Source organism: Monodon monoceros, unplaced genomic scaffold (genome assembly GCF_005190385.1).
Source record: "Monodon monoceros isolate NGI ecotype Baffin Bay Population unplaced genomic scaffold, NGI_Narwhal_1 Super_Scaffold_13, whole genome shotgun sequence".
Lineage (NCBI taxonomy): Eukaryota > Metazoa > Chordata > Mammalia > Artiodactyla > Monodontidae > Monodon > Monodon monoceros.
The window spans coordinates 15,310,329-15,330,309 of record NW_021703769.1 but is presented as its reverse complement, the minus strand read 5'-3'; the positions used below and the strand labels follow the sequence as shown (position 1 = coordinate 15,330,309).

Here is a 19,981-nt window from a genome sequence, read left to right as displayed (position 1 = left end):
AGCCACCAAAGGAACCCAGGATGTGCCCTCAAGAAGCGTGTGATCGCTTACTAACCACAAAAACTTGTCTGTGCCAAGCATTACACCCACGGCCCCACAGACTCCTTCTCCCAGGCCACCCCTTCCCCGGGTCCCTCCTTCCCTTTTCCAGCTTCAGCATCCCCTCCTCCAGGAAGCCCCTCCTGACTCCCAGAACTAGGGACCCCTCTTTGGGCTTCTCCAATGACGAGATTTTCACTTGTGGACATGTGTGCCCATGTCCACCCCTGCTACCCCAGGCTGTGATGGGGCTGGTGGTGGCTCGCTCAGGACCTAGGCCCAGTGTAGACAGTCACCAAGCATTTGCAGAGAGGGACTTGCTCTGCTCCACAAAGGATGGGCAGAGGAGACAGAGAGGAAAGCAACCGCTGCAGGAAGGAGGTAATCCAGGTCACCAGGTTCGGAGGAAACAGGACCTACAAATTCTCCCTGCCACTGTTCAGAAGCAGCCGGGTCTATTTATAGTTCGCAAGCCTTCTGCTTCTTGCATTTAAATGCCGGGCCAGGCATGGAATAAAATCCTGGGTGGGTCTGTCAGTTTTTAAATTTATTTTATTATTTTTTTTACAAGAACAGGAGCGGAAAGCAGGGGGGAAAAAATGAACCGTGGCTATTTGAGTGAGCTGCCTGGTGCTGTCCCTGGTCCTGCCTTGGCAAGTCTGATGCAGTTCTAGACCTGATCCTAGAAATCAGTGTCCCTGTAGAGACCAGGCCGTGAAGGTCCTTTTAAGGTGATTCTTAAATAGTGGTTTTGGTTTACAAAACAGTATCACAGCGTGACCCTGCCTTGGTTTAAACACGCATTCCTGCACACATGCATTGTACACACACACAGACACAGACACACACACACAACTGGAGAGAAACAGCCCCAATGGTTAAACATTCTGCTCTTGGATTATATAGAATTGGAGTCATTTTAATTTTCTTTCTGTGTGCTTTCTCTGCATTTTCCCAAAGTTTGGGTACACAGAGCATAGCCTGAGAAGGTTAGGCCCAAGGAAACTGGCTCTGCCATTTGCTGTGTGGGCGACCTTGGGAGAGGTCCTTCATTTCTTCATCTGTAAAATGGGAACAGCAACAACAGGACCCCCCCCCTCAGAGGTTCCCTCTGAGGGCTATCCAAGGTAACACACATGAAATCTGAGCACAGCACCGGGAACGTGGCGTATGCTCAGAAAATGCAAAGCTAGAATAACTCTACAAGCGTTTGAAACTTGTGAAAGCACAAGATTGTTTTAAGAAACTAAAATGATAAGGAGTGACTCTCTGACTCTCCCACTCTCCCGGCTCGTGAAGGGACTAGACTACAGCCTGGTAGGGCTCAGAGGCCTGGGTTCCAAACGCAACCTGGCCAGAAATGCACCAAAGGACCCTTCACTCCCCTTGCCGTCTCGCCTTTCTGACTCTGAAAAGGATGGTGCTGGTGGGTAGACTGGTAAGTACCACTCGTCTCAGCAGATGCCTGAAGAGGATGACACAGCTCTGGTCTTCAAGAAGGGCCAGGTCCTGGACACAGCTCCAGAGCCTTTCCCAACCTGCCACCCCCCTTTCCTGACCCCACCTCCTCCCCACACCCATCTGTTTTTTTTTTTAATTTTTATTGAAGGATAGTTGATTTACAGTGTTGTGTTAGTTTCAGGTTTACAGCAAAGTGAATCAGTTATACATACACATATATGCATTCTTTTTTACATTCTTTTCCCATACAGGCCATTTCTACAGAGTATTGAGTAGAGTTCCCTATGCTACACAGTAGGTCCTTATTAGTTATCTATTTTATATGTAGTAGTATGTATATGTCAATCCCAATCTTCCAATTTATCCTTCCCCCCCCCTTACCCCCTGGTAACCATAAATTTGTTTTCTACATCTGTAACTCTTATTTCTGTTTTGTAGACCCACACCCATCTCTTAATGCACCTACCCACAAGGCATCAATAAACCTCAGGACACTCACTCTTCCTTGACCACACAGAACCCCCAGGGGTCTGAAGCACCTCCCTCCCCCCTTCCACTCCAGCCTCGTAAACAGCTTCTCACCCTTCAAGGCTGTACTCAGCACCCCCGGCTCAATGGGGTCACCCAGTTATCTGCTCTGCTTGTCTCTCCTCCTTGGCTGCGGGAGGCCCCCGTCTTACTCCGCACCTACCTCAGCATCCAGCACATTGGAGTAGGGGGTCAGTAAATACGCTGACTGCATAAATAACACTTTAAAATGAGAAAGGGCAGTGCATAGCGGTGGTTAGGCCCATAGATTCATGGGCTCAGGCAGACCTGCATTTGACCTTACTGTTGAAAGACCCTGAGCCAAAGACGAGCGTCTCTTCTCTGAGCCTCAGTTTCCTAATGTGTGCAATGGGCATGACAGTTGTACCCCCCTCGTATTCTGATGTTTTGATAGGATAATCCAGTGTTCAGAGTACTCAGCATGTGAGAAACACAAAATAAACATTTGCTGTCGTGATAAGGATGATTATTGAAAACGTAAAATGACTTTAATGATTATCTTGGGACACCAGAGTGTCAGCACTTTCCCTGGCGGTCTTGCTCAGGGCCCCTCTCTGGTTCAGGTCCATGGGACCCTGTGAACTATCGGACAGGTTGCTACCTGCACAAAGGTGCCCGACTGAGCTGGGTGGACACACAGCCTGTTTTCACTGGTCAGGTGGTACACCCCACGGGCCTTTTTCTAATTCATCCTTTTACAGGAGGTACCATTTAAATTCAATCACCTGGGGTGGGGGTGAGGCTAGCACAAACGTGCCATACGAGCCATGCGTGTGCACCAGAGCCCACGTGTGGGATCACGAGGGGAAGAGCCATCCCTGGGCGGCTCTCACCCTCAGTTCAAAGGATGATGCAAAGGCCCCACCCAACAGTGGAGGGCCCAGGGCAAAAGTACAATGGAGGCCGCCATGCTCATTCTAAATGTTTAAAAGTTATAAATCAGGCTCTTACATAAAACATGCTCTATCCTTCCATTCTGACAAATATGCCTTCATAATGACCTTGAAGCCCAGGACAGGTTCAAATTTAGAATCCTCTGAGTTCCATGGCTGAATATGGAGAGAGGAGCTGAATACAGGCCCTCTGCTGTAGCCCATCCCTTCCCGTCCTCCCCACCCCCGCATACCCAGGGGCCCACTCTGTACATGTGTGTTCTGTTCTCACCTCCACAAACAGCTACTTTGCGGCCATGTATCAGGACACCCGTGATGGAGGAGGGGCCTAGGGAAGGGGTCTGGACAGACCCCAGATGCTGACTCAGGGCCGTTTGGACAGGGAATTCCAGGGTCCCACGTACCCGGAACATGGCCTAGAAAGGGGGGTCCAGGTGGGCATGTCCCCATTGCCCCATAGATTCCTCACCCAGCGAGGAGGGCTGGAGATCAGCCCAGTAGTGCTGGTGACCCCAGATCAGGGCCCTTCTTGCTAAGTGTAAAGGCAGGAATGACACAGCCCATGGTTCCACCAGCAGCCAGGTCTACTGCCCCCCAAATAGGTCATGAGAAAACTCATCATAGCCTGACACAGGGCAATTCTCCTAAAGACTGCGGTCTAATTTTTTACCAAAACTTTTCACAAATCAACAGATTCTGGACTTCCCTGGCGGTCCAGTGGTTAAGACTCTGCGCTTCCACTGCAGGGGGCACAGGTTCGATCCCTGTTCGGGGAACTAAAATCCCTCCTGCTGTCTGGCGCGGCCAAAAACGATAAAAAAGAAAAAACCTGCAAATCAACAGACTTGCGGGTGAGGTGGGCATGCGGCTTCTCCCACCTTTCTTCCCTAGCAAGGCCCAGATTTAGGGGTTTAAATATCTTGGGAGGCGCAGGGCATCTGCAGGCCCAGCCCTACTTTGAGCCTTTTCTGGGGCTGGAGACATACAGACCCCACTCTCAATTCTTGCCACGGTTGGGCTGCAGACAAACCTTCAGACCCAACCTTTAACTAAAGAGTGGTTTTATTATTTTTTTATTTTAATTTTTTTTTAAAGGATGTAGACATTCACCTCTGGAGAGAAATTATGGGTTTCAAGAGTTCCTGACAAAGAGCTTCATTCCAGAAATGTAAAGTCACCATTTTAAATTTGGTTCTTATTCACTGCTGGGAAGTATTAGAATGAAGATTACAAATTTAATAATGTAGCATGACAGGAACTGGCCCGGCCTCATCTCCAGGAGAGTAATTTGTTCCTGCCTTCAAACTGGCACTTCCCAGCCTCGCCTCACCACCACTGCCTGGTGACACACTCCTGACTTCCGTGTCTTGTGCTCTAGCCCACACAGCCAGCCTAGACAGCAAAACACCATCACTGCCAGGGTCTGAGGAGTCAACGCTGGGATGGTCCGACCCATTTGGGAAGAGTCACTATAACAAAGGGAGCCATCCCTGGGCCTCCTGGCCCCATTCTTCTCATCCACAACCAGAGAGGTCTTTGTAAACCCCAGATCTGAGCCTGTCACCTCCCTGCTAAAAACCCAACAGGGTTCAACTCAACTGTTCTTAAGCTCAGATCCAAGATTCTTGACTTTAAAGACCTAGTATGACCCAGTCCTGCTGCTTCACTAACCACATGTGCCTTCAAAACACCATGTGCCTTTCCTACCCCAGGGCCTTTGCACAGCTGCTAATAATAACAAGAATTAATATCTACAGAGCACTAACTGTATGCCAGGCACCGTGCTAAGGGCTTGACAGGTGTCTTCTTATCGATTATCATCCTGACCCTGGGAGGCAGGCAGTAGAGCCAAGTGGGTAAGCTCAGACTCTGGAGTCAGGCATCTGGGTTTCAGTCCTACTTCTGTCTCTTACTGTGTGATCTTGAGCAATGTACTTAACCTCTCCATGCCTGTTTCCCCATCTATAAAACAGGGATAGTGACAGCACCTGCCTCACGGCGTAGTTGTAAAGCTCTGATGAGTTAAGGGAGGTGAAGTGTCAGGATGTGATGGGTACCGTGTGTTAACCACACCTGTCCTCATCTTACAGAGAGAGACAGAAGCAGGAGTGATTAAACAACGTGGTCAAGGTCACACAGCTACCAGTGGGAGTGTGGTCTCCGGATGCTGAAGACTTCAATTTTTGCCATGACTTGTCCATTGTAGAAAATTTGGAAAATACCAAAGAAGTGCAAACTAGAAAACAAAAACTACCCATAATTCTGCCCCGTAGAAGTAATTATGGTCAATATTTCCATCCGTGTGCATGCGTGTATATGTGTGTGTGCGAGAGAAAGAATGAGAGAGAGAGAGAGAGAGGAAGAAGAGAGACAGATGAGGGGAGGGGGAGACAGCCACAAAGACTGAGAGAATCCAAGACTTGCACCCCCAACTCCCATAATTGACCCCAAGTCCGTGCTCTCAGAGTCATGGCATCCTGTCTCACTCCGCCACTCCCCCGCCTTCATTTGGCCGACTCCACTCATCCCTTAAGTCTCAGCTTCGCTGTCTCCTCCCCTCCTCTCCCCCAGCTCAGTTCTTCCAGCTCCAGCCTCCCCCGGCACCCTGCACTTGACTTGTGTGGCACTAAGCACAGTAATGATCAAATTATTAGTTGTTCCTTTGGGTTGTCTTATGTCTAACCCCCTCCCACCAGACTGTAAACTCCATGAGGGCAAAGACTGGGCTTGTCTCGGGTCATCAGCACCTACTGGAGAAGAAAGAGAGAGAGGGAGGGGAGAACGGGGAGGGAGAGAGTCTGGGAAGGTTTGGGGTTCAGCTCCGCCTTTCCCAAATCAGGGCTCCCCTGGGTGGGATGCAGCAGAGAATCACACAGTCCCTGACCTGGAGGGGCTCTCAGTGTGGCAGTGAAAAGTGATGTCAGCCAGACTTTGCAACTGCTGGAGAGAGAGAAGAGAAGCTCAGAGTGCCATGTGAATGCCCAGGAGGAACAATCAACTCCGCCCGAGAGAAGAGAGGTGTGCTTCCTGGAGGAAGTGGCATCGGAGCCCTGAGGGGGAAGGTGGGGGGCATCCCAGAAGATGAAATTGCCCAAGCAGAGGTACGGGAAGCAGAAAATTCGAACAAGCCTGCCAAGAATGGAGGACCCAGGTTTTGCCTGGAAGTAACAACTGGCTGAAAAGGCTAGAAATGCGAAGTTAGATCATCTGGCCCTACCCCAAACTCATTTTCCTGTTCATCCTGTCACTTTCTCTCAGGTACACTCTCCACACACAGTCAGGCGTCTGAACTGGCAGGAGCCATCCCCTGTCCCACATCCCTTTAGCATTTCAGTGACCGCTGGCCTGACCTCCTGCGGACCTCCTGTTTCTCTTGGCCAAGGGCAACAGACAACGCCCTGCCCCCACTCCATCCCCATCCCCACACTTGGCCTTCAACCAGTGACTGATGGGAGTTGGTGTATAAGCACCCCAGCTCCCTCACTCCTGGGTGGGATAACGGAGGTACATGCTCTCCTCCGCGGGTCTGCGAACTAGGGCCCATGGGCTAAATCCAGCTCGCTGCCTTTTTTTTTTTTTTTTTCACTGCCTATTTTTGTAAATAAATTTTTTGTTAGAACACAGCACCACCTATCCATTTGTATATTGTCGGTGGCTGCCCTCCAACTGTGTAATCCAGCAGTTGGGAAAGTGACCTTATGACCCGTAAAGACTAAAACATCCAGGGTCTGGCCCTCTACAGAAGTTTGCCAAGCCCTGTCCCAGAGACCCCAGGAAGACTCAACGCGGTTGCCCTCGGTCCGGGGTAACTTGGCTGATAACACACTGTTTCCCCAAGTGACTTTCTCATTCCCCTCCTGGAGTTTCATCCATCACCTCGGGAACCATATGAACCATGTACAACTGCTATCTGACTGCTTTGACTCCTAAAAATGGCAGTTTCCTGTGGTTCAACCTAATACTTGTACTCAGATCCTTGTTTCGTGGGGAGCCCAAGCTAGGACAGGAAGACAAGCGTCACTGAGCCCATTTCACAGATGGGCCCTGATCTGACACGGTTCCCACGCACATGCTACAGAGGTCAGCTCTGGGGGTTGTTTTCTTTTGTTGTTGTTGTTGTTGTTTTTTGCCATGCCACGCGGCTTGCAGGATCTTAGTTCCCTGACCAGGTATGGAACCCGGGCCCCTGGCAGTGGGAGCATGGAGTGCTGACCACTGGACTGCCAGGGAAGTCCCTCAGGTCTGGTTTTGGACTCCCCACCCCAACCCAGTCAGAGCCTTGCCAGGTCCTTGCTATGTGCAGTATCATTAGCACACCTGCCAGGCTACCCAAGGCTTATAGCTGTGGGCTTGTTCACCTAAAGAAGCAAGCAAGGCTTGAAGAGACCTGCCCAGGGTCACTCAGCTGACAAATGGGCAGAAATGGGGTCTCAAACCCAGGTTTTCTTATGACAAATTCAGGGCTCATTCCATGACAAAGCAGCTACCCCTTAACTTTTCACCTCAAGGAGTCTGTCAGTCAGGTCCCCTGCCCACCTCTCTGGAATCAAAGCCGATTTTCCACGAGGATCAGGTGAGCTCAAATAGGCAAACACCTGTCAGGCCCAAAGGTCTTTATGTTTGCAAGGTACAAAACAGAAAACCAAGATGGACACCTTCCAAAGGTACCTAGGGGACTTCCCTGGTGGCGCAGTGGTTAAGAATCCGCCTGCCAATGCAGGCGACACAGGTTCGAGCCCTGGTCCGGGAAGATCCTACATGCTGTGGAACAACTAAGCCTGTGCACCACAACTACTGAGCCTGCGCTCTAGAGCCCACGAGCCACAACTACTGAGCCTGTGTGCCACAACTACTGAAGCCCACGTGCCTAGAGCCCGTGCTCTGCAACAAAGAGAAGCTACCACAACGAGAAGCCCATGCACTGCAACGAAGAGTAGCCCCCGCTCGCCGCAACTAGAGAAAGCCCACGTGCAGCAACGAAGACCCAACGCAGCCAAAAATAAATAAATTTAAAAAAAAAAAAAAAAGAGGTACCTGGAAAGAAACCCACCAGGAAGCACAAAATACACACGTATATTCATGGAAAGAATTAATGCAGCACAGATGCTGGAAAGACCACAAGGGTTGGAGGCAGCCCCGGGTTTGCAGCCCTGTCCTAGCTTTCACCAACTTGACCTTGGCCAAGCCAGGAGTCCATCTGGACACTCGATTCCTCCAGCCCCACCTAACGTAATGACCATGCACACCTTGTGGGACCATGGAGAGGGTGACCTGTAATAGGGGTGGGCACTACCCAGCACAGAGCTGGCCACACCTGCTCTCCTCACTCTGTGGTCAGAAGTTCCCAGACAGCTGGTGGGTGGACCCAGCCCAGCCAGAGCCCCTTTAACAAGCAGGACACCCATCTCACAGCTGCTGCGAGTTTCTGCAATTCCAGCTCACAGCTGCCCCTTCTTTGGAGAGCTGCTCTTAGCTGATGGGAGCTGCCGTGCCCCAAAAGTTATGTCTCCGCTCCCCCGCCGCCCCGGGGGGACTGTCCACAGCCCATGACTGACTGATACGCGAGTCCAGAAGGCCAGTCAACTCTGTGACGCCATCCGCCCTCTAGAGCTTCCCATGGGTCAGGCTGAGGCCAGCCTGTGGCTGAGTGCCCATCGTTAGCTGCTTCTTTTCCTGCCCATCCTGCATCCCGGTCTCACCTGACAGCACTGCATAGCATATCACCTGCACAAGAATCCACGTCTCAAACTAAGACAGTGGAAACAGGAGAGAGTTCTCCCATCTTCTATATTCTTTTCAAGTTGAAGACCGCTGGGAGGAGTCTAAGAATACTACACATGTTAATTTCTCCCTCCCTCTTAGCACCCACCCAGTTCCCATCAGGGCCAGGCATCCCAGTTTGGGGGTCCCTCTCCCAGGACCCAGCATACCCAACAGAAGCTAGAGAGAAGTGGCTGCAGCTTCCAGGGGCCAGATGGTTCGGGGGTGGGTTGGCCTGGGTCTGGGTGGGCCCCCAAGGCACCTGGTCCAGTGTTGGTGTTGGGCCCAGGCAGATGAGAGATGTTTCTCGACATCTGCTGAGGAACTAATTAATTTCCATTACAGGCCCCAATTAGTGACATATCCTCCCACCCACTCCCAAGGCGACTCCAAGCGGCATTTCTCAGGGACACCAAGTACCGGAAATGCAGGGTATGGACTTGAAGCCTCAGGTGCCAATAGGGTGCAAAGTAGCCACTTGGGTCACCTGGGAGAGGAAGAGGCCCTGACTGGGAGTCCAGAAACATCAGTTCTACTCCTGGTTTTACCAGAGACCTGCTGTGAGGCTTTGAGCAAACCATGAGATCCCTCTCTGGGCCTCCACTAAAGATGCTAGAGAACTTCAGAGAGACTTCTGGCTTAAGGGCTCTGAGATAGTAATAGCTAATACTCTTAACACACTTCTACTGTATTCGGGCTCTCTACAAAGCATGTCACAAATACCTACTCATTTAATCCTCCTGACACCTTCAAGGCAGGGAGGGGTTATTATGGGCCCATTTCGCAGTTGAGGAGACTGAGGCTCAGAGAAGTTAAGTCACTTGCTCAAGGTCACACAGCCAATGAGTGGCAAAGCCAGGATTCAAACCCAGGCCATCTAGCTGTGGAGTGTGTATCATAACCACCACTGTGCTATACTGCCTGGTATAATCTGACTACTCTTGAATCCTCACAGGACTGGGCACCACCATAAGTGCTTAATAAGAATTTACTAACTGGAAAATAGAGAAAAAACTGGTAGCCTAAAAGACCATACTGGTGGTTTGTGGGAGTGGGACTAGGTGGCTGAGGTGTGAGGGAGACTGGGTTTTCTTGGGTGTCCTTTGTGCTGTTTGGCTTTTCACCACAGAACATGTTACTGTCAGTAACAGCAGCATAAAGGGTTGTGAGAGCTAGAGACAGTGTTTGTCCTAGGGAGGGGACAGGAGACCCAGAAGACGGAGGTGCCTGGGGCCCTTTTAATTGGATATTTTTTGTGCTTCTAAAATGTTGTACCAACTGCATATATTACTTAATCCAAATAATACTTATTCTTTTAAAAAGTATTCAATGACCAATCAGCCAAGGATCAGCTAGAAACTTTGGCAGGAGGGGATGCTCTGGGGATGAAAACGACCATAGAGGCAGAGGAGCAGGGGAGAAATCCAAAGGAGGAGATGGGGGCCTGGACAAGTGTCCCCTGTTTTCTGGGAGACTCTGGTTGTATCTAAACCAAGCCCACTAGACACCTCACTGTGTAAATGGGGACCCTGAGGCCCAAAAGACAAAGGGAAGCAGCCAGAGGAGATGCTGAGATTTGGCGGCTGAACGGAGACCTCTTCTCCTGACTCCTAATGCAGCCTCTCAGGCCTCACTGGGCACAGAGTAAGCACCAGCTGTCCAGACCCGAGCCAGGAGTCCCAAACGCAGGCAATGCGCTCCCACCATCCCACACTTCCTGCATCCAGGAAGTCTACAATAGCAGGAAAGGCAGCGCTGCCATGTCCTGAATGCCTTCTACGCCTCACACATGCATTATCTCTAATTCTCACAGGGTAGAGTTATTCACTCCATTTTACAAAGCACGAGGCTCAGGCCCAGAACAGTTACGTATCATAACCAAGAGACACAGCTAGCAGGTGGCAGAGATTCAACCCAGGTTTGGGGCCCTCCAAAGTCTGTGCTCTTTTGCTATCCTGAGCCAATCCTCTTGGAGAAGTGTCTCCCATCAGTTGAGGACAAGTCCCACCGGGAATGTATTTGTAAATGCCTGTGTCTTCAGACTCTGAGTTTTAAGGGACTGGATGGGAATCTTATCACATCATATGGTTTATCCCCCACGCCTCCAACCTAAGCAAAATCTCAACCTTCCCTAGAAAATTACCAGCGACCCCTTTCTTAGAAACATCTAAATAAACTGACTCAGTAAAGTCTCTTGGTAGCATTTCCCAGCATTTTGCCCCTTAACATTGATGGTCCCTTTGATTTACTTCTTCCCAGCAGAGACCTGTCCTCAAATGAACCTCCTGGTTTTAACACATAGTCCTGCCTTTCACCAATGCAGGAAAGGGACTGCGTCCTGTTCCCTTCGGTAAAAGGTGCTAGACCTGAGCCCCTCAATATTCCACAAAAGGATATTATGGTCTGATGTGTTATTCATGTCGACTCATTTATCACTTATACAGGTGACTTCCAAAAGGATTGATGGGGTCCTTCACATTAAACCCAGTGCAAAGCAGGGCAGCAGCTGAGGCTCATTTGATCCGAGACCATGTGATGGAAACATGAGTGCCTGAAGACTAAACCCGGGTGCTGAATTTGGTACTCAATGTCCCCAGCATCTAAGACACAGGTAGCCAGGAGACATCCCAAGTTGAGAAGAACCCTTCATTTCTCTCCAGCTTTTTCTCTAACCCAGTGATTCCCAAAGCAGGCTCCCTGGACCAGTATCAGCATCACCTGGGAACTTGTTAGAAATGAGATTTTTCAGGGGATTTCCTTGGTGGCGCAGTGGATAGGACTCCGTGCTCCCAACGCAGGGGGCCCGGGTTCAATCCCTGGTCAGGGAACTAGATCCCACACACATGCTGCAACTAAGAGTTCGCATGCCACAACTAAGGAGGCCATGTGCTTGCAACTAAGGAGCCAGTGAGCCACAACTAAGACTTGGTGCAACCAAATAAATAAATAAATATTTGGGGAAAAAAAAGAAATGAGATTTTCAGGCCCCACCCCAGACTGAATGAGAAACTCTGGGGTGAGGCCCAGCAATTTATGTTTTAACAAGCCCCCTCGATGATTCTGACCCATTAAAACCAACAGTAACAACCACAATTGCAGCAGTAACCTCTAACTGAGCATCTACTACGTGCCCAGCATTAAACCCACGATCTCATTAGTCCTTTTAACTGAGGAAATCTTAGTTCCACATACCCGGCTCTGGGGTAGGTGTGTTTTGTGCATTATATCAATGTATTACTCACAATAACCCTTTGAAGAACTTGCTATTATTATGCCCCCCTTTTACAGGTGAGGAAATTGAGTCCCGGCGAGTTGAAGCCACTTGCCCAAGGTCACACAATTTAGAAGCAGCAGAGGCAGGATAAAAATTCAGGTGTGTTGGATTCCAAAGCCATGTTCTTTCTGTCCCACCATGAAAGCTCCCCAGAGTTTCACAGCTACGTCACCCTGAGAAGCTATACAGCTGGGTGGGGTGAGAGTCGAGGAGGAGAGAGGGGCAGGCAGGAAGGGCAGAAAAAGCCCTTCCAAGACTCCACAATACCAGCTACAATGTGAAAGGAAGCCATGTGATGCACTTAAAGGCACAGCCACCTGTGTCTAAGGGACTAAAAAGACAGGGATTCGGGAGTTCTTGGCCTCTCTCTGTCTTTACTCAGCTGGGGGTCTTTTCCATTCCCAATCTGAACTTCAGTTTCCCCACCTGATACTCCTTATCATTGTCTACCAGGCTGAGTGATCTGCCCCCAGCTTACTTCTCTGACCTCGTTTCCCCGCATGCAGTCTAACCACGCTGGTCTGCTTTCTCTTTCCTAAACACCCAAACTCCGCGCTGACCTCAGGGCCTTTGCACCAGCTGTTGCCTCCGCCTAGATCCCTCTATCCCCTCATATTCCCATTACTGGCTCTGTCATTCAGGTCACAACTCAAATGTCACCTCCTCAGTGAGCCTTTCCTGACTATCTTACTTAATGTTATCTCCCATCCCATCAACCTGTCTTATTTTCATTTCATTTAACACAATCTGAAATTATTTATTGTTTAATTGCTTTCCTGCTTATTGTCTGTCTCCTGCACCTCAGAACATAACTCCGCGAGTGCAGAAACTGTGTCTGCCTTGTTCCCCCGATATAGCCCCAGCACCTAGAATGCTGTTTGGCACTGAGCAGCTAATTAAATATTAGCTGAATGAATAATACCAAAGAAGAAAACCTAGACTCAAAGGCCAGAGCCCTGGATCCTTAACACGTGACCTTGGCAAGCTGCTTTGCCTCACTGAGCCTCAGTTTCCCTCCCTGCCTAATGAGGAGAGTGGACTAGATGCTCTCCAAGGGGCCTTCCAAGACTGCTAGTCTTGGAAAGCCAGGCCTGGAACCTGCCCAGCTGGTCCATTCAGAAGAGGCAGCTGGCCAGGGTCCCTGCAGCAGCTGCCCCCTCCCCACCCCCACCCGTGTCCCTGCCCAAGCCACGCAGTCATCTCACTGCCCCCTCGCAGAAACTGTTAATGAAGTGCTGCACTGCTAAATGCAGTTACAATTACGGGGGCTAAGAATAAGGCGCTGACATCAGCCTTGTCAGTTTCCGAGTGAATCAGAAGGGGAGGGGGGAGGAAGGAGAAAAGGGGAGGGGGGATGGCTCTCTGGAGCTGTCAAGTGGAAATAGCACAGCGTTAAATATAATCCAGCATTGGCCTACATCGGTCTGGAGAGGCAGGTGATGGCTCAGCCCCCAGGGCCAGGGCAGACAACTGGATTCTTCAAAGAGGCCAGGCAGCCCTCCGATGGGGACCATCCCGGAAGTGATGGCCAGGAAGGCACTCCAGTGGGCTGGGGTGCAATGCAGTGGGATGGCAGACCCTGGAGGGGTGTATCTGGATGTGAACAGGCCCTCACACCCTGGCCTTTGTCAGTGGCTGTTTTGACAGCCCAAGCACAGCCCCTGGGGCTTACACTGCCCATTTCAGGCCAAGAGGCAGAGGGTGGTCTCTGGAGTCAAACATGCCTGGGTTTGAATCACCACCATGAAACCCAAAAAAGTCACTAAACTACACCAAGCTGCCTGGCTTTTCCTCATCTGCAAAATGGGTACATCGGCAACAGCTGATACCCCTTTTGGCTGCTACATGATTCAGTAAGATTATGGAAAGCACTGAGCACAGCCAAGCAAGCCTCTTGACCATTTTCTTTTTACAACCCCAAGAGATGCTCAGACAAGGATAATTAACCCCGTTTTCAAGATGGGGAAACTGAGGCCCAGGACTTGCCTGAGGTCCTAGCACCAAAGTGGAGTCAAATCCGAGCCCCATGGAGTAAACTGGGTGGGAGAAGGAGAGAATTCCAGTCGGTCATTCCAAGGGACTGGGTGTGGGGTTTGGAACTGGAGCTCTGACAGTAAGACAGCGGGCTTGACTGGAAAACATCATGGAGTGGGGGGGGAGGGCGGTACACAGATTACAGTGGGGGAGATGTCTGCACCCTTCTGAGCATGTCCTCCAAAACTGGTGCCTTTCCAACAATTCTTAAAAGAAATGCTGAAGCGATGGTTGTTAAGGCCACAATGAAGAGATGTCAGAAGAGGCAGAGGAAAAGAAAGGCCCTGAGATGGGAGTCAGCTGGCTTGCGGTCTGCTCTCCTCCACACCTCCGCCCTGCCCTCACTCCGCCTTCAGTTAGTTAGAACAGGCTCGGCCTCTGGGATGGAGGTGGGTGGGGAGGAAGGCAGAGCCTAGTTCTCAAAGGGAGACAAGGGGAATGGGCCCCTCCTTTCCCCTTCCCACCAAACAGAACCAGGTGGGCCTCTGGCAGCTGCAAAAGCCAAGGAAGCTGAAGCCATGAGTCTGGCAGCTTGGGGACAAGGAAGAGAGGGTGCCAGAGAAAGAGAGAATTTTAGGAGAGAGCTCGAACTGCATCAGAGCAGATCCACAGGCCAGTGATCTGTGTAATGGGGGAAGGGATGACTCCCCATCACCCAATTTTTCTGAAATACTTCTTTCAGAGTAATTTACGATAAAGTAGTTTGGGTCCACACTCTCACACACCCACAACTTGAACGATGGGAACAACTGGTTCGATTCTTTACTATGCCTCAGTTATCTAAAACTAGAAGAGTTCTGCCCAATTCCCAGCCCATAAAGGAGATTACAGTGCTTGGTGGTAAATTAGGGAAAGGGGCAGAGGGGGGACAGGAAGTGGCCTGCCCTAGGGACGAGGGTGGGAATGGAGGCTTCAAAGCCTCCACCTCATGCCCTCAAGTGGCCCTAATCCTGAAGGGTATTTTAAGGCCTCCCCCCATCACCACTCTCCCTTATCCACGCAGCCCCAGCCCCCCTTTAGGGCTGAAGTACTCTGTTCCCACCATCTCAGGGGGAAGGGATGGGACAGCAGGACATTTTGTTTCCCAGAAAAAGCTCAGGTCAAATTTCAAGGACAAAAGTTAGCACTTGGTCTGGGAAAGAAAACCTTGCCAAAAGGAGTAAACTGGGGAAGGGAGGGGGGATTCCAGCGGGGTCATTCCAGGTGCCTGGGGTGGGGCGGGATTTGGAGCTCTCATTACCCCTGCTGAGATCTGTCTGGCAAGACAGGAGTATCTCCACCCCACGAGCCAGGAGAAGTAACTCAGACAGCCCCCTCCATTTCCCCTCCGTCCAAAAACAAGGGGAGTGGGCTTTAGCACTAGTTTGTGGGACCCATCCACCATGCCACCCCACCCACCAGATTTGGTCTGAGCGGAAGAAGGCAGTACCACGAAGGGCTTTCCAGCCCAGAAATGTGGCCCGAACTGCTAGGAGAGGGACCGGTAGCCGGCCTGTGTTGCCATGGCAACTTCCTCCTTGCGCTGGATAGAAGCATCCTATGGGCAAATCGGAGCTGGCTGCTCCAGCTTCTCCGCCCCTCTCCCGGGCGGGTGGGGGAGAACTGGACGCCAAAACCACTTGGTCAGACTCAGGGACACCATCCTCAATTCCAGACCCTGATATAGCAATGCCCTTTGGCATCTGCTGGATACTGAAGACACTCTTGCTCCCCAGCTGTGCCCCAAGGCAGAGTGGCAGGGCTGGGACTGTAGATGTAATGAAAATTAACTGTTAAAGAGAACAGGGAAATGGGGAGCTAGGTGCTCCCCACCCTCTTGTTCCACATGCAAGTCCCCCAAATCCCATCTTTAAACCCCCTCCAAGAAGAAGGGCCCAACTCTGCCTTAATAGCTATAACAGTGCAATAAAATTAGCTTATTAAAATTATGAAAGCTAACATTTTGAGAACCAGGCTACCCCCCTTCCTCAAACCCACAGATTCTTTTTTACAGTCATGCTCAGAAATAAGTCTTACTTGGTAATAAGAAAGATAAGAGCTAACAGGTATTGAGAGCCTGTCTAGTGCCAGGTACCGTACTAAACCCTTTTCGTAGCACGAAACAGCATAATGATCAACAGCACAGATGCCCGAGATGCTCAAGTTCAAGTCCCACCACCCTCATTTCCCGGCTCAGTGACCTTGAAGAATATTCTCTCTGTGCCTCAGTTTTCTCATCTGAAAATGGGGAATGTTAAATGTTAATTTTATAGAATTGCTGTGAGGAAAGAAAACAATATTGAAAGTGCCTAGGAGGATACTTAGAGAAAGGTAATCATTTAAAAAATGTTGACCCTCTGTGGTCCATGCTATTATTTTCTTCCTCCAAGTCACCAGCAACCAACAATATAGATGTGAAAAAGCAGAGGTCACGTGTCTAACTCCTCCCTGCCCCACCCCTCCTCAATTATAAAGCCAGTACCACCAGCAAGGCTGAGCCATGAAGACACAGACACAAAAAATGCCTCCCAAGAGCATGCCTCTCTAAAGCCTCAGCATCTTTGTGAAAAGGGGCAAAAGCAGTGTAAGTAATGGGTTCGGAGTGCACGATGGAAGATGCTCCTTGGGAGGAATTCTAGGAATCTGCAATGACCAGCATCCTGAACCACAGGGTGGCAAGAAAGGGGTGGAAGGGGCAGCTTCCTTTGCTGACAAAATGTCCAAGGCTCCCAAGCCGGAGGCAGGAAAGTGCTCTGGCCCAGTTAAGGCTAATGAAAGTCTCCTCCTCATACAGTTTCTCAGAAAACCAGCTGAAGGGTGGCATGTAAGCCCTGAAGATGGCTCTGAGTCAATCCGGTTGATGAAAAAGGTGCATTGGACAGGAGTCAGAAGCAGCAACAAAGGGGAGGCACCCAGATGAGCCAGAGGCCCATCAGGGACACTTCTGAGTCATCGGGGACAGAGGGGCAGGAAACTGTTGAGGGGACGGAGCAAAGAAGAGAAAGGTAAAGCAAAGCCAATTCTGACAGCCCTGCAACTGGAGCAGTCTCTGTACAGTATCTGAGAGATATTCAAACTGCTTTTCGAAATTAGTTCAGGGTGGTGCCGTTCTGAAAGAATAAATCCAAGGGGCTTTTTTATTTTTTTAGGAGAAAATGAATGACTTTGAGAAGAACAAGAGAAATTGAGCACCAAGACAATGATCCCTACTTCCGATTTTCACCAGACACAACGATCCCTACTTCCGATTTTCACCAGACACTCATTAGCCTTCCTGAAAGGAAACTTCACTTTCTCCCTCCCCCTCCCAAACTCGAAGCATCCCTGAAGATGAGCAGACAGTGAGCATGAGATGCCCAAACCCAACTCCTGGCTGCCAGCCGCTCCCTGGGACCTCTTCACCTGGGAACCATTTTCTACACAGTGAGATTTGACTTTTTAAAAAATCCTCTTTCAGAGAGAGGGCTAGTGTCTTACTGGAAAGAGAACCAGAAACCTGATTTTTGTCTTGGCTGTGTGCCTGCCTCACTGGGTGACCTTGTGTTACACACACACACACACACACACACACACACACACACACACTGGGGCTTCAATCTCACACACATGCATACATTCACACAAATACACACACACACCAATTTGGGGGTGAAAAAGGGTCGGACAAGATGATTTCTAGGTGCTCCAAGTGAAAAACTTAAGAATTTGAAGAAACCTGCTGGAAAAAAAAAAATAGGGACCTTTAAAAATCTCTAATATTCCATGAAGTTATCTACTCTGACTCACGTGAGACCAGAGCAAGTCACCAGCAACCAACAATAATAACCAAGGCATCTGAACCATGACACAGAGCATGACTTTGAAGAAAAACCCACCTGTCCCCGCCACTGATGCACCTTGCCTCTTGAGACCCAAGTGGCCTGTTGGGATTTCAGGAGCGTCCTTGAACGTCAGGTGAGGGTCGGGGAGCCAGCTCACCGAGGCAGGTGGGGCTCCCTCCCCAAGCCCCCATGCTAGCCGGGACTTCCTCTCCCGGATTTTGCTCCAGAGGAGGCCACCGGGTTAGGAGAGCCCCTCCACCTCTCTCCTCACTTTGCCTTGTCCAGAATAATAATACAACCGCCCTCAGCTGCATCACGGGGGAAGTTAAGCCTCTGAACCTCAGTTATTTTTTCTGTAAAATGTAGATTCTGTAAAATGGCTCTTCAGTAACCATCTTTACTCCACCCCCATCTCCAGGTCAACAGCAAGACAGGTCTGTCAGGGGTCAGCCTCACATAGCCCCATTCATTCACTCAGCCAACACTTTCTTCTGGAGAACCTTCTCCCTTTCTCCCCACCTGCCTCCTGCACCAGCAGAAAGACATGAGCACCCATCACCCACCGTTCCATCCAAGGCTTATCAGATAACGGGATGACCAGATGAGGGTCCCTGCAGGCAGAGAGTTTTAAGCAGGGCCCACGAACTCCCTAAAACTGTGGACAAAAATTTTTGGATGGTGCCTATGTGTATTTTTTGGAGAACTTGTCCATATTTTCATCAAGTTCTCAAAAGCGTCCATGAAACCATTTTACTCCTCCCCACCACACACACCCCTCTCCCTTTCATCCCCTCATTGAATTAAAATACTCTCAGATTTTCAGCTTACAAAACACTTTTAACTTTACCTTTATGTCTGAGGTACTGTCATCCCATTTTACAGATCGGGATGTAGAGGCTAGGGGTGGCATGACTTGCTCAAGGTCATGGCTAATACGGAGAGAAGCAAGACTGGAACCTCATTCCAACTCCCAATCTGGCACTCTTTGGGGAACTCTCACCCAAGCCCTCTAGGCACCCCACCTGTTGGTGGCTTCGCTTTCTCACCGCAGAACCAGATCTGAAGCCCTTCTGTTTCCTCTGCCTGGTCCCAGGGCCCCCAAGAGCTGTTTTCCCTACATTTCACCGCCCCTTGGGCTCTGGCTGGGGTTGCGCGCAGGCCTGGGAGCCTGAGGTTCGGGCCGCTGTATGGTGGCCCGGTTCAGCCCACCTAGAAGGGCTACTCCAGGCACAAGAGCACCCGGGGTCAGGGGCACACTCCGGAGGGCGCGCAGGTGTAGAGTCGGTGCCGCCCTAAGCCTCCCTCGGGGAACCGCCGGGAAGAACCGAGAGGAAAGGCCGTCACCCGACCGGTCCCCTCGCGGTCCGCCCCAGTCCTTAAAGGACTGGGGGAAGAGGAGGAGAGACAAACAGGGGCGCTCAAGGCCTTGGGCGCAGGGCGGGGGTCTTGTGCAGGGAGTCAATGAATGCAGCCAAGACAAAGATGGAGCGGTAAGGTTGCGCGCCACCTCCAATGGCGGGGGGCGCGTCGGAGCCCCGGAGGTGAGGCGGCCAAAGCCCCGGGGTTTGAGGAGTGGGCACATACAAGAGGCCCGGGGAGGGTGGCGGGTCGGATCCAGGGACAAGACCGGGAGCATTCAGTAGGCGCAGGTGAGTAGGGACAGCTAAGTCCAGGCGACCCAAAGGGCCCACTTGCGGAAAAGGGGTGAATGCAGATGATCTAGGGGTCCCTGGGGGGCGGCGGGAGGCGAGGAGACCCCACATCCTAGAGATCTGAGGTCCTGTGGGTGGGAAAGAAGACCCTGGGGGCGCATCCCCGAGCGTGCTTGGGATTGGGGGTGGGGAGGAAAGAGTGGCCACCTCTTAGGGAGCACCGGGTCGGGGAGGGGGCCTCGGGATCTGGCTCCCGGGACGCCCCCCGGGGATCGGGGGCGGGCCACGCGCTTACCCGCGTCCTCGTCGTCGAAGGAGTTCATGCACGGGAAGTAGATGGCAAGCGCCTCGAAGGAAGCGGACAGGCTGAGGCGGCTCTGCGAGCGCTCCATGCCCGCACCGGCGCCGGGCGCCTCGGCCGCGGCGGCGGCGGCGGCCGGCTTGGGCAGCTTGGCCGCCCCATTCTTGACGCGGAGTACGGCGCGCGGCGTGGTGGCGGCGGCCCGAGGCCGGGCCGGG

At 51.2% G+C, this 19,981-nt stretch overlaps 1 protein-coding gene across 2 annotated transcripts in view; it reads right to left on the bottom strand.

Annotated features, from left to right (window-relative positions):
• RIMS4 (regulating synaptic membrane exocytosis 4) overlaps positions 1-19,909 on the bottom strand; it is a 63,153-nt gene extending 43,244 nt beyond the window's left edge. For both annotated transcript variants that reach the window (XM_029221426.1, XM_029221427.1), the window contains exon 1: positions 19,758-19,909. In XM_029221426.1, coding sequence (XP_029077259.1) covers positions 19,758-19,854 — 97 coding nt within the window. In that variant the 5' untranslated portion in view covers positions 19,855-19,909. The remainder of the gene's footprint in view (positions 1-19,757) is intronic.
• Between the last annotated feature and the right edge of the window lie 72 nt (positions 19,910-19,981).